At 36.9% G+C, this 27,120-nt stretch overlaps 2 protein-coding genes across 2 annotated transcripts; one reads left to right on the top strand and one right to left on the bottom strand.

The window, feature by feature from the left end:
* Positions 1-2,481: 2,481 nt before the first annotated feature.
* On the top strand, positions 2,482-4,094 carry LOC110738792 (F-box/FBD/LRR-repeat protein At1g13570-like). Its single transcript, XM_021919255.1, has 4 exons — positions 2,482-2,911; positions 3,184-3,326; positions 3,416-3,574; positions 3,813-4,094. The coding sequence occupies exons 1-4, from the start codon at positions 2,482-2,484 to the stop codon at positions 4,092-4,094; spliced, it is 1,014 nt and encodes a 337-aa protein (XP_021774947.1).
* A 17,805-nt stretch (positions 4,095-21,899) lies between these two features.
* On the bottom strand, positions 21,900-23,024 carry LOC110738541. Its single transcript, XM_021918968.1, has one exon. It carries the CDS (start codon positions 23,022-23,024, stop codon positions 21,900-21,902), a length of 1,125 nt encoding a protein of 374 aa, XP_021774660.1.
* Between the last annotated feature and the right edge of the window lie 4,096 nt (positions 23,025-27,120).

Raw genomic sequence — 27,120 nt, 5'->3', positions numbered from 1 at the left:
TGTCAAAAGACAATAATGCCCTTAGTTATTATAGTTGATGCCATGAAACCAAACACAACACTGATACATACCTACAGTAGAACACTAACGCCTATTTTGAAGAAATTTTCGAATGCAATTTAAATGGAGTTATTGTGCAATTGCTTGATTAAAAGGTTAGTATACTTCAATTTCTTTTGCCTAAAGTGAAATTCGTTGTTGTAAATTATGAAATTTGGGGAATAGGGTCCGTTTGGGGTCTTTGTATATGTTAAAATTCTGGAATTTTAGGCATTTTTTTTTTGGTTTTTAATGTCGAAATCATGCAGTTTTAGGGGTTTAATACTTTCACGAAATTCCCACGGCGAAACCTCGTGTCGAAATTCAGCGATAATTTATACTTGTTGTTAGTTGTTGAAAATCTGTATTTTTTGGGCTTATGTTGTCGAAATTCTGCAATTTTTTTTGGGTATAATAAAATATTATTGAGTCCGTTATTGAGACTTTGAGAGCTACTCCACTTTGCCCAAATCAATGGCTTCCTGAAATTTGGTACTAATTTCCGTATCCTTACTTCGATTCTCACCCAATCTTTTAGTGGATTTCACCAATTGCAACCACGTCTCACGGTATGGTCACTACAATTTACCTTTAAATTGCTTTAATTGTTGTGTTGATTTCTGTTTCTAGGGTTTCTATTTTGAGTGATTATTTTTTGGTTTATCTAAACTAATGTATATGAAATTAGATGAATTGCATATGCTAATTATTCTGTTGCTTGGTTTCTTTTGTTGAGTGATATGATTTTTTGGGGGGATTTTATAATTTGAATTTGCTTTTTTCTTACCTATTTGATTGTGTCATTCAAGGGTTTTGTTAAAATTTGACAATTTATTATCAATTATGTTTTAAATGGTTCGTATTTAAAGATGGTGTCAATTAGTTTAAACGGGTGTTCATATTTTCTTAAAGTTGCTCAAAAAAATGATGAGATTTTGTCAACTGGTTGTTTCCCTTGTCTTGTGTTGTGTTATTTTGGTGCACAATGAGTGTGGTACATTTACAACTTCAAATTTCTAATTTTTAGTTTATCTCTCCAGAAACTAGAAACAATTAAAGTATGTTAGTATGTTATAGTCTTTCTCTTGTGGGAATTTTGTAATATTCAATCTATTTTGCACGAGTCTTTCTACTCATCCATAAAAAATCTAAAAATAGACACAGGTTGTATGTTGACTCGTCGATTTGAAGTTAGGCTAATTAATGGTACAAGAACCGATGTAATGTTTGAGAAAGTAGAGGGTGGATGAATGACCAGTTTTGATAATGTATCAAAGATCTCTCTAGTAGATAGAGGAAAGTTGAATTTGTCAAGAGAACTAAAGGAATGGAGGCCTCTTGCTGAGATTTAGCAGCAAAAGAAAATACAAGAATCTCTTAGTGAATTAGCTGTCAATTGAAAATCTGAAAATTGAACTAAATAAGAATGGATGGGAATCAGGGAAGCTGGGGGAAGGTAAATCACATCAATTTTTAGTTATGTTTTTATGGCTTCCTTCAATTTGGCTTTTAACACGTACTTATAATAGAATATATTTTCGTTCTCTGTACTTAGCCAGTGATCTGCCCTTGTTAATTGACATCCGTTGAAAATTTTATTTAGTTTGGTGAAATTGGTGTTGTCTATCTATTGCTGTTATCATTTTGTGGTACATATCAGTAAATTTCACTAAGCTCTTGTATATGGTGAACCAAGTTCTTGTATATGGTGATTATGTAATATAATAAGGGATCGGACATGTTGAATTGCAAAAGTGGTGCAATTGCAATATGGTTTAAATGTCATAATGTGTGTGGATAAACATATTCTCACTAGTTTTTGTTAGATATTGCTTGCATCCATTAAGAAAGGAGTTGAGGTTATACTTCCTCAGTTCTATTAATATTGCAACAATGGACTTTTTGCACTATTCATCACTCTTATTTGACCATATAATATGAGTTATACGGTTAAGCAAAATATAGTCAAGTAGGATCTTGTTGGATTCGTCTCATAAAATACTTTCACAATATCAACTTTTTATAATTTTTACACTTACACAATTATAGATATTTAGCATATAAAAGGTGTTTCGGGATGCGTAATTTCCTCCTTGTTGGAATATTAACAGAACGGAGGAAGTATATGTTATGTTTTACTACTACTTGTAATTCAATTTTGTTTGCTTTATAAAGCGATTTTGTGTTTTGATACTGCCCTTTTCATTGTTTTTCTCCTTCCGTTTAGCTAACTAGAATTTTGACTAATTTATCACTAGATTACTTCACATACATTCACATAGCAACTGTCACAAATATAATGATGATAATATGTCATTAACTCTAAAAAACCTGCTTGTCTACAGCTACAATTATCATGCTATAAATTATTGACATCTCACTAGTTTTAATTGAATTCTCTTTGCTTGCCTTCACTCTTATTCTCTAAAATCAATTGATAGTATGTCTGGCGTTGGAGCTTCCATAGACAAGCGGAGCCGTGGTGTGAAAGTTGATCGAATCAGCAACTTGCCACTGGATTTAATACATAAAATCCTAGAATGCTTACCGCTACGAGAAGCTGCTAAGACAAGGGTTTTGTCGCAACATTGGAGGTATAAATGGGCTTCGATTCCACAGCTTATACTTGATAAGTCATTTTGTAAAGACATCACAAAGGGAAAAAATGAACCTGCAGTCATATCATCAGCTTACTCAAATACTGTTAACAATATACTTCTTAGTCGTGCTGGACCAATATCTAAGTTTGTACTTTATGTTCCCTCTTGGTTCCCGGGAGAAACATACATGTGGATACGGCATGTTTTTGCTAATGATATCAAGGAATTCATCCTGGAGTTTGCTCCCAGTCTGCGTAAGAATTTGCCTACATGTATCTTCACATGTTCGGGCTTCACACATTTGACTCTCACCCGATGCAAACTCCTTTCAATTCCCTCCCTTCAACTTTTAAAGGATTTCCATGCCTTATTAAGCTTGAATTGAATAGCCGCTGCTTGAATCTTCGAGACAGTTGTATTGAGACAAAGGTGTTGGAAATTTTTATTTCAAGATGCCCACAACTCGAAAGCCTCCATCTAAGGATTTTTGAACTGGCTACCTTAAAAATTCATGCTCCAAAACTTAAGAATTTGTTTGTGACAGGTTCACTCTCCTGGCTACGCATAGAAGAAACTATGGCTTTAGATACATTAGACCTGGACATTAAGTTACCTTTCTGCTGGAATGAGATCCTCGATTTCTTTGCCAATATTAAGAATCTCACTCTGAAAGGCTGTTTTTGGCGGGTAAGTGAACTGAGTTCAAGTTTCAACATATAGCATTTCAACTGTACTTACTGATCATTGTGCGCTTTTGTCAATTATTTGATTTGCAGACATTCGATCATTTTATATTACCCGAAAAAATTCCAAAAGAATTGGCACAGTTGCGAACTTTGAATTTGGTAGAAATATCATTGTACAATCAATTCCAAATTTCGTTTGTTGTTCTCTTGCTTACGAGCTCCCCACAGTTAAAGCTACTATCCATTGAAGTAAGTTTATACAAGTAGTATCACCTCCGTTTCTTATTATTTGAAACAAAGTGGTATTATTTGTAAGATATAAAATATTCTTTTGTTGCACATAATAAGAACCGGGGTAGTATTTAGCTGTCAATTTCATTGTTGCTCATATCATCATATGGTCTATTCACTCTGTTGTCAATTTCATTGCCCTGTTCGATTACTAGATAATTGGATAACATCTGATCTGCCTTTGTATTATTTTTAGGCTAAAGATAATATAGATGGCATCGTTCATCACTCAATTCAGATTGATTGCTCTTACATCCTTCAATGCCTCAGAAAAGTGCAGCTCTTTGGTTTATCAGGGTTGAGCGGTGAGCTACAACTGTTAAAATACATTCTAGGCCATTCTCCTGTCCTAGGGAATATGACAATTGAATTCATCAGTGCAAAAATGAGATTACAAACAAGATATGACTTTGCTGTGGAGGCTATGCAATATCGTCGAGCATCACCAAATGCTGAGATAATAATCAAGACTAAGTAAATAAGGTCTGTATTTCTGCAATAGATATTTGTTCTGTATTGAAAATTGTACTCTGTCTACTGAGTAGTGACTGTAACAGCTTTAATTTAAGGACTGCTCAAGTCGAAGTCTATTGCATGGGACGTGGAAATGTTGAAAGGTTTAAGAACTACTTGTAAGGGTCTGTTCTCTTACGTTGAAATTCAGCTCAGCTCAGCTCACTTAAGCTCCTAATTTCCTTCTCTTATAAAATATTCATTTTAGGTCAGCTAAGCTCAGTTCAGTTCAACTGAGTTCAGTCAATGAAAACAGACCCTAATTTTTTTTTTTTCTTTTTCAGAACCAACTACTTGTAAATTAATAAAAGCTAAAATGTTATAAAAGACTACTTTCAGTCAATTTTTCACTGTTGACCAATTTATCCGACGTTGACTCGCTTATGTGTTGATCACTTGATGACCTTTGGCAAACTTTTTTTTTTAGGGTTAAACTGTTGGGCGGCTGTTGAGTATGCGGGGTTGGTTTTCATGGTAAGACTATTTTTAGGGTGGTTGGGGATATTGCGAGTTGGTTAAGTCGTTTTGAGCTACGATATGGTGGATTTTGGGGTAAGAGGTCTTGTTTTTGGGGTTGGAAGGTTTTCGCGTGATGAGGCAGTTTAAGTAAGTTGTGTTTGTTTTGGTGTTAAAAGTAGATTTTTTTTTATTTTTTTTTTTTAATTTTGACAAGAAAGTTAAAAGTAGATTGTTTGTTACTTTGTTGGTTGTTTAAAGGTGGTTTGACGTCAAAAAATTAGTTTAAAGTGAAAATTTACTTAGAGGTAGTATTTCACGACATGATACCGTCCGTACTATGTAGTTTCTTTAAGAGACTAGTCATTGGCTCATTGCATCGAAACCAAAGAGAGGCAATACAGTTAATAGTAGTATTCCAGACCATGAATAAGTTAGAGACTAAACATTGCTAAAGCAGTAAATTTAAAATGGAGTTAGTAATATCAGTTTATGGGCCAATTGACCAGATTGGTAAATAAAAAAGACTTCTAGCGACAATTTGGTAAAAAAACTTACTTCGGCGACAGTTTGATAAAAAAAGCTAACAATGTGCGACAATTTGGTAAAAATAATAGACTCCGGCGACATTTTGACCAAAAAATCTATTTTTTCCCGACAAACTCTTTAAAAATCCTATTTTAATTTGTTTTTGTGTTCTTAAATTTATTTTTTCCATTTAAAATATTGAATTTACATGTCATCCCTTTTTATTTCCAACCCCTTTTTAAAAAAATTTCGTTAATAAGGGGTATGAAACTTAAGTGAAAATTGATACTTAACGTTTTTTTTCTTCAAATTGTAATTTCCGTAAAAAAAAGGGTTGGTAAAATAACAAGAAAAACAAACTATATTAAGCATTCGCGAGTAATTTATCGATTTTTTTTGTCTTTTTTGGGTTAAGTGTCGTCTGAGATTATTTTATTTACCAAATTGTTGCTTAAGGTTAGTTTTTTTTTACTAATTTGTCGCCGGAGTAAGTTTTTTTTATCAAATTGTCGCTAAGAGTCTTTTTTATTTACCAATTTGGTCAATTGACCTCAGTTTATGTGTCAATGTGTTGTGGGTAAATAAATTAGTCAAAGGGTAGATAGGGTTAATGAGAAGGAAAAAGATAAAATTGAAAAGAAAGAATCTTACATATTCCTAATTATCGGCGAATCGATGGCTTGAGTTTTCATTTGGGACGAAAAAAGTATGGCGTGAACTTTACCTAACCCAAACTTTCTCCAATTTGACAATGATTCTACCCAAAGTGACCCTAATCCGAGAAGACTTTATCAAAACCTACCCAACTAAAAAGTTTACTCACATATGAAATATCCTGCTACAAACCTGTATCAAATCTAGACTAATTAAGCTGGCCAATTGATTCGAACTTAACATGACTTGAACTCGAATTGAACCCAATTGGATGCATGATTGACATGACTTCAATACCAATTAGTATTGGTGCATCTAGAAATAGGTGCACCACTCCTATACTTTTGAACATTTAGTGAAAATAATTTGAACATTTTACAAAAATATGAACATCTAGTAAAAAAAATATGAACACATCACAAAAAATGAACATAAACATGCAATTTTTATGTTCATATTTTATAAAGAAATGTTCAATTTGTATACAGTAAATGTTCAGTTTATATTACAAAACTATTGAATTATTACGAGTTAGACAAACTTCTTTAAAAATTTATTTGACTTGCATTAATTCAAAATTTGTGATTGTTCATATTTTTTTTCTAAATGTTCAAAATTTGTTATTGTTCATATTTTTTTACTAAATGTTCAAAAGTATATGTGTGGTGCATTGCGATTGTTCAGATTTTTTTTACTAAATGTTCAAAATTTGCGATGTTCATATTTTTTTACTAAATGTTTAAAATTCGCGATTGTTCAGATTTTTTTTCTAAATGTTCAAAAGTATAGGTGTGATGCATTACGATTGTTCAGATTTTTTTAACTAAATGTTCAAAATTTGTGACGTTCAAATATTTTTAATGTTCAATTTGCAATTGTTCAAATTTTTTTACTAAATGTTTAAAAGTATAGGCGTGGTGCACCTATTTTAGGTGCACCATGTGCATCTTAAAATTTGCTCAATGTTGTGTTCCTAAAATCCTAAATGCTCTATATTTTAACCATGAATATAATTAGCTTAGAGGTGATAAAAAAAAAATCGGGCCGGGCCGGGCCTTAACATAATTCCTCATGCTCAAACTCACCAAAACGTAACGGGCTAGTTGGGTCAAAGCAGACTTAACCCGGGTCGGGTTAGGGTTTTTTTAAACAAAAATGTGTTTTTAGACTTGCCCAAACCCGCCTTTTTCGGGTCGGATCGGGGTGGACCGATGTTGATCTAGTGGCGGATCCAGGAATTGTATCTAGGGGGTTCGAACTTCAATTCATCAAGCCCCCAATATTTGAATGCACAGATATAAATCGAGTATTGAAGTGTAAAATAAAGTGTTGAAATAAATACCAACATTTGAGTACTTGTTCCATGTGCTTGTGGATTGCTTTCAAGTGGAGGTTGAATGACATTAGGTGACTCGATGTCTTGTTCATCCTCTATGTCTTCACTAATAGGTTTAGAGTTTGGAGAGGAAAAGTTTGATGATTTTTGAGATTTGTTCCAAAAATGCTCAAAACTTTTCGTGGTCACACACTACAATAACTAAAATAAATTAATCAGTGCTACACTACTCTACTGCCTATTTAACGGTTAACAATACAACAAAACAATCAACATATTAACAATTAAGAAATTAAAAAATTTAAAAACAGATTGAAAAAAAAACACTTAAAAGAAAAACGATTAACAATCTACGATTTAAACAAGTAAAAAACATATCAAAATATTTAAGAAATTGAGAAAGTGAGAGAGAGAGAGAGAGTAGCAGACTGCCTTTACCTAGGGGAGTAGCCGAGTAAGGGTCCGATGGCCCCGCGACAATAATGACGTTGTAGCAGAGTCGTCGGTCGTGGTTGTGTGGCTAGGGGTGTCTGTTCGGACTTTGGATTGAAGTGAAGCCTACTCCAATCCAATCCGAAATATATTTGGACTCTCATTTTATAGTCCAAATCCAAATTCAAAGTTTTCAATTCAATCCAATCCAATCCAAATTAAAATCTTATACTCCGAATCCAATCCGATCCAATTCGAATTATTAATAAAAAAAAATTCCAAAAAAATTCACAAGAATCATTACTCTAATAAGCAAAACAAACTTTAAATTGTAATTGTGTGAACCCTGGTCCATCTATTTTAGATGGACCACCTCCTAAAACACACTACTTTACAAATAAAACACAACTCAAATCTACTCCTTCTTCTTTCTTTTTTTTTGAAGAAAAGCTCCCAAGGAGCAACTAGATTTCATTCATAGGAAGATCCTTGTTCACCAACGATACAATATTACTCGGAAAATCCGACAACTAAACTCGACTACCTACCCTCCATGGTAAGCTATGAGCTAGCTCATGAGCCACCTTATTACCCTCCCTACGAATAAAACTAAAGTGCACACAATCAAGCAAGCTACTAACATGATAAATATCATCTAAAATAAGATGTAAAATGCTCCCACCCCTCTCCTGTGACTTAATGGCATTAATCAACCCAAGGCAATCACTCTCAACCACCACTTTCCTAAACCCATGATTCACAGCAGCTTGAATCCCAAAGAACAAGCTTTTTGCTTCAGCTATCTCTGGCAGCCAACGGTTTTCCACCATCCAAGCAGCAGCCAACAGCAAAGAACCCGACTCGTCACGCACAGCAGCCCCTGCACTCGACCCGAGCCCAGTCATAGTGCCTCCATCTACATTGAGCTTCACAAAGCCCTGTCTAGGCGGCTTCCATTTTTGCTGCACTCTTCCCCCAACATTAGCCAGCTCACTGTCCTCCCCCTTCAACTCAGTCATCAACTTTGTTGCATACTCCAAAGAATGTTGTGGGTTACACACTTCACCATCAAAAATCCACTTATTTCGAGCAGACCAAATTAACCAACAAATTGTCATGAAAAGCCCATGTTCTGACCTTGGTAAACAATCGAAACAAGCAGCAGCCCAGTCTCCAAAAGTACGGAAATAGCCGCCCATATCCTTCAGCAGACCACACGCATCCCACATCAATCTAGCAATCACACATTCCTTAAGGCAATGAAGCTCAGACTCATCCACCGCTTCACAAAGCGAGCAAGTAGTACTCCTTCCTGGCAAGCGTTTCCCCAGCCCCACCAATGTAGGTAAAGCACCTCTACAGGCTCTCCAAAAGAAGATCTTAACTCTCGGCAAAGCAGTCGTATGCCATAGCTTGTTCCAGAAATTAGTAGAGAACGAAGAACCAGCAGAATCATTCGCCTCAAGCTCCCCAAAAATCCTTGCTGATCGAATTGAATAATCCCCCCCCCCCCCCCCCCCTTTTTCAAGATCCCAACAGAGAGAGTCTTCTGGCAGCCTAGAGCTAATAGGAATGCTTAAAATACGCTCACATTCAAACAGAAGAAAAATCTCTTTTATCTTCTCAGCATTCCACGAGGCAGTTGGTAAATGAATAATGTCACATACCCTCAAATCCTCCCTCGAAGCTCCCCTAGGAGAAATAATCTTTCTAGTTTGGGTACCCGGAATCCAAGTATCATCCCAAACCGAAATATTTATCCCATCTCCAACTCTCCATCTCATTCCACGTTGAACCACCCATTTCACCCCCCACAAACCCCATCAAGTATAACTCGGGTTATTCCCTAACTCCGAAGACAAATAGTCACCCCGAAGAGAAATAGCGAGCTTTCAACATACGCGCCAAAAGACTAGTCGGCTCCTTAATCAACCTCCAAGCTTGTTTCCCTAAAAGAGCCGAATTAAAAGATCTGAAATCACGGAATCCCAAACCCCCTTTTGCCTTTGGCTCGCATAATTTCTTCCAAGCAACCCAGTGAATCTTTCTCTCCCCTTTCTTCTGCCCCCACCAGAAATTTGCCACTAACGAACGCATCTCGTCACAAAAAGAAGATGGGAATCTAAACACACTCATCGCGTAGGTCAGGATAGATTGGGCCACAGCCTTAATCAGAACCTCCCGACCCGCCTTAGATAAGAAACCCCCCTTCCACCCTTGGAGACGACTCCAAAGTTTGTCTCTAATACCCTTAGTAAGCACCTTCTTCGATCTCCCCACAACCGTAGGCAAACCCAGGTACCTATCATGAACATCCACCACTTCCACACCAAGTAGCCCTGCCAAGTCCACCCTCCTCTCACTCTTAACCCCCTTGCTGAAGGAGACCGTAGTCTTCCCAAAATTCACCATTTGACCGGACGCCTTCTCATAAGTATGCAACACATCACGAATAGTGTTAACTTCCTCAACATTAGCTTTTGAAAAAATTACACTATCATCCGCAAAGAACAAATGGGAAATAGGAGGTGCCGAATGAGCCACCCTAACACCGTGTAACTGCCCCAGATCCACCGCCCTAGCCAACAACCCAAACAGAGCCTCAGCACATAAAATAAAGAGATACGGGGATAGAGGGTCACCTTTCCGTAAGCCCCTAGACGGAACAAACTCCCCCGAAGGTGCCCCATTTATTAGAACTGAAAAAGAAACCGATGAAACACAATGAAGAACACGCTCTATCCACAGCTCTGCAAACCCCATTTTCCTCATAACTGCCTCCAAAAAACCCCACTCTACCCTATCATAGGCTTTCGCCATATCCAACTTCAAAGCCATCACACCACCCTCACCTCCATAATTTTTCATATGATGGAAAATTTTAAAAGCAACCAAAATATTATCTGTAATTAATCTCCCTGGAATAAAAGCACTCTGATTAATAGAGGTAATATCCGGCAAAAAAACTTTCAACCTATTGGCCAACACTTTAGAGATCAATTTATACACCACATTGCACAAACTTATTGGTCTGAACTCAGTCATTTTATCAAGTTCTTTTTTCTTCGGAATCAACACTATAAAAGTATGATTAATAGTTTCCGGAATAACATCACCATTAAGAACACTAAGAACCAAAGTGGAAACAACATGACCAACAATATGCCAATAAGTTTGGAAAAAGAGGGGGCACATACCATTCGGTCCCGGAGCTTTCAAGGGATGCATTTGTTTTAGAGCTAAAAGAACCTCATCCGCCGAATAAGGAGCACATAAACCATGATTCATCTCTTCTGTCACACGTCGCCCTATCCCAGCCAAAGCATCATCAAAATTTGAAGGGTCGGAAGAAGTAAAAAGAGCCCGAAAATAATCAGCAGCTACCCCACTAATTCCCTCTATATCATCATGCTTCGTACCATCCTCAGAGAAGAGATGAGTAATCCTATTTTTTCTTTGACGTTGTGATGCTTTCCGATGAAAAAAACTGGAATTTCTGTCCCCCGCCTCTAACCACAATGATCTAGACCGTTGGCGCCAATAAATTTCCTCTTTGTGTAACTGTAGGGAATAGTTTCAAGCCTTTAAAAATCCCACTAACTTGAACCCCACTGTGATCATACACTAAAGTACGGTGGCGTCCAAAAGGGAAGAAGATAGAGCAAAAGAGTCGCCAACAAGTTTTTAAGGAACTTGTAAACCGTTCACGAGGTGAAGGTTACACCCCTTAACGATCCAAGTGATCGTCAACTCCATAAGGTCATGAACCAAATAAGGGTTCGGGGATGAAGGTACAAATCCAACCTAAAAGAGATTGAACCTGCCCTAATAATAGGCCTCTACTTTATTCTGCTTGTATTCATGTGCGCTTTCTGATTAACATGCAATCATTAGATTTAACCCTAAACCTGTTTAATCTATGTTGGTTGAAGTTAATGCACAAATAAATCTATTATTGGCGATCACTTGAATTTATAATCACAATTAACTTAACAAGATTATTAATAATCTTATTAAGCGTGGTTGCAAATACCAATTCCCTTTAACCTGCAATAAAAGGTGATCAAGCAATAACAATATACAATAATATGCATATCAAGCAACATAATAAATAATCATCATAAATCATAATCATAAATGTTAGAAATAACATAGGAAGCATCATACTTTTAATCACGCTTAATATTAAAAACACCCTAGACATGATACTAGGAATATCATAATAATGATAAACATGATGTCTACATCATAAAACCAATTAATCAATAAAGTACTTACTTGGATGCCTCGTACCTCTTTCTAATTACAAAACACACACGTTAGTAACTTCAAGGAAAATAATAAACAAAGCAATTAAATAATAATTGAAAGAGAGATTTGGGACAAAACCCTCAGAAATTAAAACCTTTCACGTCTAGGGCGAAGGCAACTTCGAATATGGCTAGGTGTATCTAGATCTTGTGAATGCGGAATTTTGTGTAAAAAAGCAAGAAAGAAAGAATGATAAAAGATTAACGTTATTGAGAATTGATGAAAGAAAGATGATGAATAAAGAGAATTGGATGAATTAGATGAATGATGAAGACTAAGGAAAATTGGTGAATGTTGGTGATTATTGATTGTAGATGGATGAAAACGAATTTTATTAAAACTTAAGAATAAAAGAAGTGGTGAATGATAAATAATAATCCGTCCTCCAAAACGGAGTTTTTGATACGATATTTATAAAGAAAATCAGCCAAAAAAGATAATTTATCAAAACAGAGTCTGAAGATCAAAGAAACAACTTGGCGCCAGGACCAGTGGCTAGCGCCAGGCGCCAATGGCTGGCGTCTAGCGCCAATCCTGATTCCAGGCGCCAAGGCCTGGGGTTGGACGCCAAATTGGATTTCAACGCGTTTTCGAAAATCTGATAAAATTCCCGTACTGGAAGATAAAATAATATAATTTCAGTCGAAAATGCTATTTGATCTTGATTAAAACTCTGAAGAATCCTAATTGAATTAAGAATGATAAAACCTTCTAGAATGTTCTAGAAGACTAAAACCATTCCTAGTTACATTAGGAATGATAAATCATATTAGGCCATCCCCTAGATCATTGGGTCGTACTTAAAACTCAAACCGGACCCAGTTCAGTAAATTGGCCATAATTTCCTCAATAATTCATCGAAATTGGGCTTATAATATATCGTTGGAAAGGTCTTTGCAAGCCCCATCCAACTACACCACTATTGGACCCATATCATGGACCAACCAAACTGGATCGACTGTTTTCTTAAAATAAAGTTTTCAAAAATAGAGAGAAGAGAAAAGAAAGGAAAAGAAATAAAACTTTCCGCAACACTAGACCTTTCCACACTTTCGTTTCATTCGATTATGATTCGACATGAAAGGCACTCATCACTGGGTTTAGTTTTGGGGAGACACAAATGGGTGTCTACAGAAGCCCCCACTTTGACTGAGTTTGGAGAAACGCAAGTTTCGAAAAACGAAAGCCAAAGTATCAATAGGGACGGAGAATGATTTAGAACGTTCTGTGATCCTAAATCAATCTTGTAACGCCGATACCTGCAAAACTAGCATTAGTTAAACAGATAAAAGAGTTAAGAAACGCGTATCTTGCACCGTCGAGCACACGTCTCTGAAAGTAACCGATTGTTGCTGCTTTGATGACCTCCTGCAAGCTAGAGAATGCCATCCCGCTTGAAAACCGCTACGCCTTGTAACTGCTTCCAAATTAGAAGATTGCTTCGCCTGAAACGATCCTCTCCGCTTTGATAATATTCCACGTACAAGGGAATATCATCGAAAATTATTTCTCTTGAAATAATTCTCATCCGCATTACGATCATCTTCCATGCCTCAGGAACTATGATCGAAGACAATTTCACCCTGAAATTACCTTCAGTTGTTTGTGACAACTTTCCGCAATCTAGGGAACGCCGTCTTGCTGTTTGTTTTGACAATCTTCTGCAATCTAGGGAACGCCGTCGATCAATGTTGCTACATCTTGAGCCTTTTCTTGAATCATAGTGACAACCTTTCCAATCATAGCAAAAGTCGTTGAAGACTGCCCATTTCGTGCTATCTTCTCAAATCATGGGTGACAACCTCCACAATCTTAGAGAATGCCGTCGAAGACCGCCCATCTCGTGCTATCTTCTCAAATCATTGGTGACAACCTCCACAATCTTAGCGAATGCCGTCGAAGATCGCCCATCTCGTGCTATCTTCTCAAATCATTGGTGACAATCTCCACAATCTTAGCGAATGCCGTCGAAGATCGCCCATCTCGTGCTATCTTCTCAAATCATTGGTGACAACCTCCACAATCTTAGCGAATGCCGTCGAAAATAACTATACTTGAAGTCATCCTCATTTGATGCGATAATTTTCCCAAAGGAAAAATACCGAAGACCAACAATTGTCGATCTTTAAAAGTTCGCCTGAACTTTGCTTTTGCTATGCCTGTACGTCGGCGCTTTCGTTGCTTTGAACCTATACGTCGGTGCCTTTTCTGCTTTTGAGCCAATGCCTAGGCGCTTTAAGCTAAGTGAGACGATCTTTCATCAGGTCGATCATTTATTTGCTGTTGTAATCAAATCGACTACTTAATCATGTCAAATCGCTTAGAGGGGCTAACTGGCGTACCAAGAAACCCAAAAAATATATTGCAGAAGGCTAGCACAACCCCAACATGTGGCTAGCTGCTTTGGCGTCGGTGAAAATCAATCAGCGCCAAAAATATGGCATTAGCGCCAGGCGCTGAAATTGGCGTCTGGCGCCAAGCACAGAAAGTGACGCCAATGCCTAGGGACTGGCGCCAGCACGGATTCTTCTTTAAATTTAGTTTTCCGTTTTATTTCTTGCTCTGTTCGTCACGAACGCTGCGATAGGGTCTTCCCTGTTCTGCTGCAATTGTATTTATTTTGACTATAGAACTTTGCCAATCTCTTTAATCATCTTAGGGTTGACCTAAGGTTTAGCATTGCTTGACTCATTGACTTGACACGATTCAAGGTATAAACTTGACTCGATGTGATAGACCGACTCGAGGTTGACTCGACTCGAAGTGTAATGACACATGTGTTAGACTCAAATCAAAGTGATATGGCACGACATGACTCAATGTGTATATGACTCGTGTGTGCATTGTAATGTGATCGTGCGACTCGAAAATGCCAAAAAAGCAAAAATTTCTGTCATTTTGTGGAGGGTACCGACTTTCTCCCGAAAAAGAAAGACACGAAAAAGAATCGAAAGTGAAGTTTGAAGATGCATGTTGAATGAGCTTAGTCAAATGTCGTTTGATACTATCTCTCAAGGTTCAAGGATTAATTTATCCTAGGCTATCTCAACTGTTGACTCCATGATGAAAATATTTGGGTAACTTAGGCACGGAGGCTAAGCACTTCATACTTCGTGATGCAATGACAATTATGAGTGATTTTGATATGACAAGGCATGCTTCAGCGTTGAGATTTCATGACGAAGGGTTCCTAAGGGAAGTATATTTGGTCATGTATCTGTGCAGTGTGTGATAGTGACACTAAAGCTAGGCCGCAAGAGCTAAGTGTGTGAAAAGATATTATTGAAAAGAGTCAAATGGTGGTGACTCTTAGGCTAGGTAAGCTAATAATGTAGGGATCAAGCCCCCAAGTCTAGCTCTAAATGAATAAGGATGAGCATTGGAGATCCCTTGATATGATCATGGTGCAAGTGTGTGAATGTGAATATGAATGCATGTTTATTACGACCGCACCTCGATGTGAGGTTGCCTACGTATCCGTTAGGAATCAGGCCGAACGTAGCTCTAGCCAAACCTCGCACAAGTGTGTATACCTCAAAAAGGTCTTCTTAAGGGTTGTAACGTGGTTAGGCTAAAGGCTAAAGAAGAAGGGGATAAAGGCTCAAGACCCTAGACAAGCCCCCAAGGTGTGCAACCTTGCTTTTGAATCTTCGTATTTATGCTTGAATTTCTATTCTTTTTTAGCTCTTTTGCTTAAGCATTTATTTTATTTTTATAAGTGTGGGCAATCCTGATCATGCGGTCTATCACTCACTTGGCATTTATGTTTCTCAGGCACGGTACCGAGTACTCGATAAGAGACGCAATCTGAGACATGTTCTTATCGAAGATACTTTCACATCAAAGACATTGGAACACTTACCCTTTTGTACACTTGTTTTCGTTTTTTTATTATTGCTTATTTTTTGCTATTGCTTTCTTTTGAATTTGCTCAAGCTCTCTTTAGAATTTCACAAGTTACACACCATCCCATCCCAAGGTTAGGTAGATGTAGGTTGAAAAAGAAGGGTCTATCGTTAGACGAGGCTCAAAGTGGTTTATGAAGAAAGGATGTGTAAATTGAAAGGCGAAAGGAGATATGATGTGGCTACAAGGGGTGCCTCAAATCATTGGTGTACCTTGTGCTTGATTCGACATTTTTTTTTATAATGCAATGTAATGAAATGATCATATATAAGGAAATAAATGCTCATTTTATTAAAAAGGGAAAAAGGAAAAAAACCTATAAAATTAATCTAAAAGAAAAGAAAAGGTGTCTATGCTAGACTTATTGGGGAAAGAAAAAAATGAAGAAGAAATAGAAAAAGAGGTCACGAAATCTTGTCGTTGCAGCTCGCCTCTTGTCTTGTGTCATTTGCTTCATTATCACCCAGTCTTCTTGTTAACTGGAGGCATGGGAAGCTTGTTATTATCAATCAAATGTTGGATAGCCTCCTTTAGTTTCCAACAGCTCTCAGTAGTATGACCCCTACCTTGATGGTACTTGCAGTGTTCGTCTGGATTCCAACTAGGCAATATCTTTTCAAGTGCGGGATCTTGAATAGGTCCAATGGGAGTAATAAGTCCTTTGGCATGGAGTCGATCGAAGGCAGTATCGTAACTCATCCCAATGGGGGTGAAGTCTTTCCTTAGTTGCTTCTTAGATCCTTGGTTATCCATGGCTAAAACTTCACTGAGATCAAAGGTACTAACATTGTTACTAGAGTGGGCGTTTTCGGAAGAAGAAGGATTGTCGTTCTTCTTTCCTTTCCAGCCACCGTGGTTACTATTGTTAGTAGCTTTTTGCTTTGCAAGGTCATCTTCGATTTCAATTCCGATGTCATAAACGGCCTTGAAAGTATTCAAATTGTGTTGATATTTTAGGTGCTTCGAATACTTTTCTTGGAGATTCTTGATAAACATCCTCACAGATTCCTTTTCGGTGGGGACTTCAATCATCTTAGCGGAAGTTTCCCTCCACTTATTAAAGAAAGAAGTAAAGCCTTCATTTTCCTTTTGTCTTAGCATCTCAAGTTGTCTATGGTCGGTTTCGACTTGGATGTTGCACTTGTATCTATCAGCGAAAGCGTTTGCTATCGATTCCCAGGTAGAGGTTTTCTCCTTGTCAAGGGAGAAGAACCATTGTTGGAAAACGGTTTCAAGAGATAGTGGGAACAAAGAGGGGAAAACCTTCTTATCGATACTCTTAATGGTCATTATAGTTTCAAAAGCTCTTAGATGGAAGTAAGGATTATCTGTTGCCTTGAATTTTGGGATGTCGTTGGCATTGAACTTCTGCGGAAGAAGATCTTTGTCCACCGAGACCCCTTGTGATGTAAGCTCTTGAAATTTGTAATCGCTAGACAACTTGCTTAGGCTCTCTTGCATAAGGTCCATCTGTTGTAGCTTCACGGGATCATCAACCTTGAGGGTGAGTAGCTTCAGTGTTTCAGTCATGGTAACCAATTGGTTCCTAAGCTCATTGACTTCTTGTTGAGTTGCCATTATCTTCTTAGCCTTCCTCTTTTGACGAATCAACTTATCAAAAAGCGAGACTTGAATAAAGAGGTTGTCCTTGATTAATCGCCCTTCTCTCCTCGACCAAGTACTGTGGAAAAGGAATTTGGGGATACTTATTGTTAATTATTTGACACAAACTTTATTCAACATGCAATGGATGGAGGAGGTGAAGAACAATGGAAGAATGTGAAGAAAGATTTAGATGGAGGGATATGAAGGATTAGGAGTAGAATGTACCCCAACTCAAATGACGGAAAATACCGACTTATGCACGAACCTAAGACATGGCCATGGTGATGTGTACTCAAAGTGTGTGCTAAGACTAGTGAGTGTAGGTGACATTTTGAGACTCGTGTCATGACCATGTGGCTAGACTATGTGACCAAGACTCGATTAATGACCTGACAAGGTGTTATTGACATCAGGAATTGACCGAATTAATTAGCAAACTAGTTAATTAGACCCTAGGTGATGACTCGACCAATAATCCGAACTGTCGGCCAAGCGACAGGACTGGCGTCACAATATGGTGGTTGGCGCCAGACTTTTTAGTAAATGTCTGGCGCTACACTCCATACAGCGGCGCTACAGCCCAAATTTTGGCACCAACATTGGAGCCTCGGTCTGGGACTGTTTTCGATATTATTAGTCAACTAGGGTATGCCTAAAGTCGTACTAGGCCAGTTCCGATTAAAAGAAGAAAAACTTTATTGACTCGAATTAATTAATTAATTAGGCAAAGTTCTTTAAGTCATTAATTATAATCTCGACTCAAATCAACAAACGGTTAGGAGGAGCATAGAATATATATGCACAACAACACAATTAGGCAAGTAAGCACAATATGATGCAATGAGTTCGCAACCTGACCATGGCTCTAGTTCTCTAAAGTTCGGGATATGGTTTAGTCAAACAGGGTCCATGGTTAATTGTTCAGATGCACCGCGTAGAAGCCTAACCGTGAAGGGTTAACGCGTGTGGATAGAACACCACGAGTTTTTTTAGAAAAAACTCACTTCCATGGTTTGGTGAATTCAACATCTCAGATGTAACCTTTGTTGCCAGGAGCGTTCAATCGGGTAGATAGAGCATGGATTCCCAGAGGGTTATGTCCATATGTAGAACACATATGGGTTTCAGAAAAATAAGAAAAAATTCAATTAGGAAGTAGGATCGAGCAAACAATACGAAAAACCGGTCGAAATTAGAACGCATATTTCTGGCTCGGTATTGGGGGAAATTGGCGCTAGCAAACAGAGACTGGCGCCAACTTTTAACTACAGCGCCTGGCGCCAATTCTGGCGTCTGGCGCTATGGAAAAAAGTGTGGCGCCAAGCTCTGGCCCCTGACGCTACTTCCCACATGCCTCAGCAGCTTTCGGTGCTCAATAAAATCATCCAGTTTCGCGCGGTGTTATTTCAGTCCTAGTTGTGAAAGACGTTTCTCAAATTTCCTACGTGTAAAATCCTATGTTTTTGACTCATTACGGATTGTCTTTCCAATGAGAACCTTTTTATTCATATGACAATAATGTTAATCAAAATTACACACATGAAATACTTAGAACTTTTCGAGTCTCATCCACTCATTCTAAATCATTGCCGAAACAAATTCAGGAATTAAAATAGAAATCCTCCCCAGTGGAGTCGCCAAAAACTGTAGGGAATAGTTTCAAGCCTTTAAAAATCCCACTAACTTGAACCCCACTGTGATCATACACTAAAGTACGGTGGCGTCCAAAAGGGAAGAAGATAGAGCAAAAGAGTCGCCAACAAGTTTTTAAGGAACTTGTAAACCGTTCAAGAGGTGAAGGTTACACCCCTTAACGATCCAAGAGATCGTCAACTCCATAAGGTCATGAACCAAATAAGGGTTCGGGTATGAAGGTACAAATCCAACCTAAAACAGATTGAACCTGCCCTAATAATAGGCCTCTACTTTATTCTGCTTGTATTCATGTGCGCTTTCTGATTAACATGCAATCAATAGATTTAACCCTAAACCTGTTTAATCTATGTTGGTTGAATTTAATGCACAAATAAAACTATTATTGGCGATCACTTGAATTTATAATCACAATTAACCTAACAAGATTATTAATAATCTTATTAAGCGTGGTTGCAAATACCAATTCCCTTTAACCTGCAATAAAAGGTGATCAAGCAATAACAATATACAATAATATGCATATCAAGAAACATAATAAATAATCATCATAAATCATAATCATAAATGTTAGAAAGAACATAGGAAGCATCATACTTTTAATCACGCTTATTATTAAAAACACCCTAGACATGATACTAGGAATATCATAATAACGATAAACATGATGTCTACATCATAAAATCAATTAATCAATAAAGTACTTACTTGGATGCCTCGTACCTCTTTCTAATTACAAAACACACACGTTAGTAACTTCAAGGAAAATAATAAACAAAGCAATTAAATAATAATTGAAAGAGAGATTTGGGACCAAACCCTCAGAAATTAAAATCTTTCACGTCTAGGGCGAAGGCAACTTCAAATATGGCTAGGTGTATCTAGATCTTGTGAATGCGGAATTTTGTGTAAAAAAGCAAGAAAGAAAGAATGCTAAAAGATTAACGTTATTGAGAATTGATGAAAGAAAGATGATGAATAAAGAGAATTGGATGAATTAGATGAATAATGAAGACTAAGGAAAATTGGTGAATGTTGGTGATTATTGATTGTAGATGGATGAAAACGAATTTTATTAAAACTTAAGAATAAAAGAAGTGGTGAATGATAAATGATAATCCGTCCTCCAAAACGGAGTTTTTGATACGATATTTATAAAGAAAATCAGCCAAAAAAGATAATTTATCAAAACAGAGTCTGAAGATCACAGAAACAACCTGGCGCCAGCCCTGGCTCATTGGCGCCAGGACCAGTGGCTAGCGCCAGGCACCAATGGCTGGCGTCTAGCGCCAATCCTGATTCCAGGCGCCAAGGCCTGGGGTTGGACGCCAAATTGGATTTCAACGCGTTTTCGAAAACCTGATAAAATTCTCGTACTGGAAGATAACATAATATAATTTCAGTCGAAAATGCTATTTGATCTTGATTAAAACTCTGAAGAATCCTAATTGAATTAAGAATGATAAAACCTTCTAGAACTTTCTAGAAGACTAAAACCATTCCTAATTACATTAGGAATGATAAATCATATTAGGCCCTCCCCTAGATCATTGGGCCGTACTTAAAACTCAAACCGGGCCCAGTTTAGTAAATTGACCATAATTTCCTCAATATTCATCGGAATTGGGCTTATAATATATTGTTGGAAAGGTCTTTGCAATCCCCCTCCAACTACACCACTATTGGACCCATATCATGGACCAACCAAACTGGATCAACTGTTTTCTTAAAATAAAGTTTTCAAAAACAGAGAGAAGAGAAAAGAAAAGAAAAGAAATAAAACTTTCCGCAACACTAGACCTTTCCACACTTTCGTTTCATTCGATTATGATTCGACATGAAAGGCACTCATCACTGGGTTTGGTTTTGGGGAGACACAAATGGGTGTCTACAGTAACAAATCATTTCTTTTCCGGACAACCTTCCTCCTTTCTTTAACACGCACCTCAGACCTCTCTCCCCTATTCAAAACCCCCAGCCTCTTTCTCTTTTTTCGTATCTCTCTAAAGATCATGCCAAATTCCTTATCACTCCACACTCTCAGCTCTGCCGCACACGTAGCAATTTTATTCTCAATAGAAGAACCCCCCTGCCAGGCGTTCGACACTACCCCTTCACACCCATCGTGCTCAGTCCAAAGTTGCTCAAACCGAAAAGGTTTCTCGCCCCCATTACCATTCGTATTTTCCTTCCCTTCAAGCCTAAGGATAATTGGAGCATGGTTGGACCACTCCCTTTCTAAGTGAAATAATTTTGCTCTGGGAAACAAGCCTATCCAAGATTGGATAGCAAGAGCACGATCAAGGCGGCACTGTATATTATCGACTCCAATTTTTCCATTGTCATAAGTGAACTCATACCCCAAAAAAGGAACATCAACCAGACTATAAAGATCGACAACCTCTCGAAAATTTTCCATTTGCCATAGAGCTCTATCCCTACCCCCCTTCTTCTCCGAATCAGAGAGAATTTCGTTAAAATCCCCAATGCAAGCCCAAGGACCATCCCATCCACTTGCCAATTCTAAAAGTAATTTCCAAGAGAGATATCTATTGTGTACTTCTGGCCAACCATAGAAACCTGAGAGTCTCCAAACATTCGGACCTAGCCCACTCTTAATCAACACATCCATATGGTGTATTGACATAGATCGTAACTCCACCTTTAGTTCCTTCTGCCACAACAAAGCAACTCCACTAGCCCTCCCACGACTACCCACAGCCAACCCCTCATAGCAAAAAAACTTCGATCGCACTTTAGCCATCTCACTACTACTCAACTTCGTCTCCATCAGAAAAATAAGAGACGGGGCCTCTCTTTGTACTAAGTTCCGGAGATTACTAACTGTAGAGGGGTTACCCAGCCCCCTACAGTTTATACTTAATATACTCATTGAGCTTGGCAGGAATGCTCATCGACAGTCTCCGCCCTTCGCCATCCAATTGAAGTGACCTCAGTCATCACCTTCTTAGCCACTGTCTCCGAATTCACCAATTCATCATCAACTTCTCTATGTCTTTTTCCCAGATTTTTATCTCTATCTATATCCATACTATTACCCCCACCTCCCCCCTTTTCTTTCAACCCTTTTTTCCACTTCTTTCCTGATAACTTTGTCGCCTTTCCACCTTCCCCAGCAACAAAAATTATAGTACTCTTCCCCTCACCCCCTATACTACTCCCCTCAGCATTCCCCTCACAAGTACTCACACCTTCGAGAAGCATCCCCCCCTCGACACCCTGCCTAACTCCTATCTGTGCCTGCTCCCTCACCTCCCCTGCTGATAGCAACTCTTCACTCTCCTCACTAGAGCTCAACTCCTTCAAATTTGTATCAAGATCACCCTTCTTTGCCACCACTTCACCACTTCCTTTCAACCCATCATCATCACGTGTGATAAACAGTTTTTTCCGGGCACCCAAGACAGCTTCTAACTCCTCCAAGTCCTTCATTCTACCCTTTCTCGGAGAGGCACGATGCCACCTTCCCCACCCCAACTTCAATTTTTTGCTTTCCTCGAAAATCATAACACAATCCCTTTCTGAGTGACCAATTACTCCGCACACATTGAAAAAGAACGGAAGACGCTCATACGCAAATTCGACAATAATCTCCTTCCCCTGTTTGTCTCGAATTCGCTGAAATCTTCTTAGAGGTTTTGTGATATTAATCATCACTCGGACCCTACGAAAGCGATCCAACCCTAAGGCATCCTCCTCAATTTCCATTAAATCCACTAAATTCATCACAATCTCCTTCACATCCTCATCAGTACGACAATTGAAGGGAAGGTGTTTGATGCGGACCCAAAAAGGTGAATGAAACAGAGAAATTTGTTCAGGTTGCTCATTACCTTCGATTTCCTTAAGCACAAGCAATATGTTATCGAAACACCAAGGTCTTCCAGTCAAAACTTTCTCCTTGTCTCTCCAATTAAAGAATTGGAAATCATATCGATTAGGGCTAAGAACCCTAATAATCAATTTGTCAGATAACGCCCACGATTTGGTCATAGTAGACTTAAAAGCTTAAACATTATACGGTCTATCAGTCACTAATTTCCCGATAAGCACTAGGTTAAATTTCTCCATAGATTGTTCGGATTCGACAGTACCCAAATCCACAATCCCACCTTCATCTTCTTCAAGTCTCAAATTCGCATATCTGGACACAATATCATCCGCCATCTCTAAAATCCGATTAGAAACGGCCGCAAACGGCAGGAAACAGCTAGCAAAACTGGCAGAAAGACTCTTCGTCGCGAGAGAGAGCGGCCCTTTCTTTCGAGGGAGTTTTTTATTATGTTAGTTTCTAATTTTAATGAGCAACTTACTCCTTCTTCTTTCTGCATCTTTATATCTTCTTTTTCTTCCATTTTTTTTGTTAAATTTTTGTTCCTTCTATACAGAATCTCTCTCTCTCTCTCTCTCTCTCTCTCTCTCTCTCTCTCTCTCTCTCTCTCTCTCTCTCTCTTTATTTAAAAAAAAATTTGATCTCTTTTTATTTCTTTCTCGATTTTAATTCATTCTTTTTTTTTTCAAATTCTTATATTCTCTCTCCTCTATTCTTTGGATTTTTTTATTAATTTTCTGCATTTAATGTGATGGAAATTGTTGATATTCCTGAATAGATAATTCCAAGTTAGTTATTATGAATTCACTGTGATCAATATTAATTAATTTTTCTATTCAAAAAAATATATATTAATTAATTTTTTGATTTTGCAATGAATTTGTGGATGAAATTATTGTTTAATATCAATTGAATTTGTTGCAACTAATCTGATCGATTTCAATCATAATCTATTACGATCGATTAATTGATATTATTTATTGTTATCATTAATTTGATCGATTAATTTAGTAAAAAAAAATTAGACATTGTAAATCTTGAACATTTAGTAAAAAAAATATGAACGATTGCAAATTTTGAACATTTAGTAAAAAGATTCCAAACCGGACATCGAAAATTTTGAACATTTAGTAAAAATATATGAACAATCGCAATGCAACACGTCTATACTTTTGAACATTTAGTAAAAAAAAACTGAACGATTGCAAATTTTGAACATTTAGTAAAAAAAAAATCTAGACTGAACATCGAAAATTTTGAAAATTTAATAAAAATATCTGAACAATCACAATGTACCTATACTTTTGAACATTTAGTAAAAAAAATATGAACGATTGCAAATTTTGAACATTTAGTAAAAAAAATCCGAACTGAACATTAAATTTTTTGAACATTTAGTAAAAGTATCTGAACAATCGCAATGTATCACGCCTATACTTTTGAACATTTAGTAAAAAAATATGAACAACTGCAAATTTTGAACATTTAGTAAAAAAAAATATGAACTAAACATCAAAAAATTTGACTATTTAGTAAAAGTATCTGAACAATCGCATTATACCACACCTATACTTTTAAACATTTAGTAAAAAAATTTGAACAATTGCAAATTTTGAACATTTGGTAAAAAAAAAATCCAAACCGAACATCGGAAATTTTCAACATTTAGTAAAAAAAACCTGAAAAATCGCAATGTACCACGCCTATACTTTTGAATATTTAGTAAAAAATTTGAACGATTGCATATTTTGAACATTTAATAAAAAAATCCGAATATCGTAAATTTTGAACATTTAGCAAAAATATCAGAACAATTGCAATGTACCACGGCTTTACTTTTGAATATTTAATAAAAAAAATCTAAACAATTTCAAATTTTGAATTTTTAGTAAAAAAAATATGAACATCGCAAATTTTTAACATTTGGTAAATATATCCGAACAATTGCAAGGCACCATTGCATGCCTTGAAATTAATCGGATTAGCTTCAACAATTCATCTTCATCATTACTTGTAGAATAATTTGTTGAAAAAATGTGAAAAATGTTTAGAAATCATACACAAATTACCAAAATTTAAATAATTTTAACAAATTACAACAAGTTTGAAGAAAATCAATTAACGAATTTAAAGAAATCTAAAGAAATTTTAAGTTGTTCAAATATTTAATTACCTTTCTGGACCTTTTTCTTGTTTTCTTCCATGGTGATTCGTCAATTGCAGAGGAGATAGACAAGTATTGAGCAATTGCAAAATGAAAGTAATTGCAGAGGAGAGATATGTTTGTTGGAGCAAAAAAAAAAAAAAAAAAAATAATAAATTGAAGAAATTTTGAGAGTGTTTGGGCCGCGAGATTTGAGGTTTGTAGTGTATATGGGCCAGTGGTCCATCTACTCTAGAAGGACCAGGGTTTACAATAGACTTATTAGGGGATTTAGCGGATTTGGGCTATTGGGTTTGGACTTACTAATGTTATATGGGTTGAGGTTTATATTATTATTATTATTATTATTATTATTATTATTATTATTATTATTATTATTATTAATTATTATTATTATTATTATTATTATTATTATTATCATTAATTTTTTATTATTATTATTATTATTATTATTATTATTTTAAGCGGATTGGGTATAAAGGTTGGATTATTTAAAAATAATCAATAGGTAGGATTATTTTGAGCGGATGAGCCAAAGGTCGGATTAATCCGGGCAATTTTTCCTTATTATTATTATTATTATTATTATTATTATTATTATTATTATTATTATTATTATTATTATTATTATTATTATTATTATTATTATTATTATTATTATTATTATTATTATTATTATTATTATTATTATTATTAGTTCGGACTATCTGGACTGGACTTTTTGGACTTAAACAATTAGAGTCCAAATCCAATCCAAATAAAATAAAGTCCAATCCGAATAGCTTATTTGGACTGGATTAGATTGGATTTCGGACTAGACTCCGAATAATGGACACCCCTAAGTGCGGCGGCCAGAGATTTAGAGAAGAGTGAAGTCGCTAAGAGGATGGCTACTTGCCTATGCTTTTTAATTTTATCTATGTGAAAAATAAAAGAGAAAGAGAGGCCCTAAGGATAGGGGGAAAACAGATAAAATTAAAAAGAAAAAAAAAACTAAGAATGCATCTTTGTACTCAAACCCGGGACCTTCTGTTTAAAAATTACTAACTTATCCAACTGAGCTGCGCGCCTAACATTGTATATATTTGTTTTGAAAATTCTTTATTAGCTACACATTATAAAATATACAATAATATAATGTGTTTCTATTTTTTTTAGTAAAACTCCCATTTTAAAGTAAAACTAAGAATGCATTTGTATTTTTTTTTGTAAGTAAAACTCCCATCTTTTTTCCGGATCTAATAACGGGGTTCAGTTGAACCCCCTAACCTCGTTGGATCCGCCCCTGGACTTGATCACCTCTAAATTAGTTGCACATTATAAATGATACAATAATATATTATTAAACATCAACTTTTGTTTGCGGCTAACACACACCAAGTAAACTTTGATCAAAGAATAACCTCTAATCGTGTAACCCCTAATCTACTAAGTAATCCCTGATCGACCGAGTAACCCTTGATCAAGTAACCCATGACCAACTTAGTATCCTATAACCACTACTAGAAATAGGCTAAATAGCGACGGATCGGTTCCGACGGACCTATCTTTCCGTCGCAAGTTTTCGACGGATTTCAATTGTTTCGACGGAAATATTTTCCGTCGTAATTTCCTTTTTTCGACGGAATATTTCATCGAAAATAGGTTTACGACGGAATATTCTGTCGGGAAAAGGAATTACGACGGAAAATATTACGTCGGAAAAACTTGTTTTTTTTTTTAAAATTACCCAACTTCATTTACCCTAACAAAAAAGGGGGAAATAGTCGTTGCAACTCAGGACCGCACAGAAGAAAGAGAAGGAGAGAAAGAGAGAGGGAAAGAGGAAAAGGGGACCACTCATCCGCCCGCCTCCGGTCACGCGTTCGCCGCCGTCCGTCACGCATCCGCCGCCGACGAAGACCCACACAGCGTCGACTATGTAAGGGAGAAAGAGGACGAGAAGGAGAAAGAGAAATACAACGGCGGTTTCCCGTCGAGCCTCCGTTGACGGTGCTTGTTGCCGGCGCCGCGTCTAGGTAAGTTTATAATTTTTTTTTTGGTTTTCGTTTTCGTTTTCGTTTTTGTTTTGTTTTTTTAATTACTTTCAAATC

The sequence above is a fragment of the Chenopodium quinoa genome, unplaced genomic scaffold (assembly GCF_001683475.1).
Source record: "Chenopodium quinoa cultivar QQ74 unplaced genomic scaffold, ASM168347v1, whole genome shotgun sequence".
Taxonomy (NCBI): Eukaryota; Viridiplantae; Streptophyta; class Magnoliopsida; order Caryophyllales; family Amaranthaceae; genus Chenopodium; species Chenopodium quinoa.
This window is presented reverse-complemented; position numbering and strand designations above follow the sequence as displayed.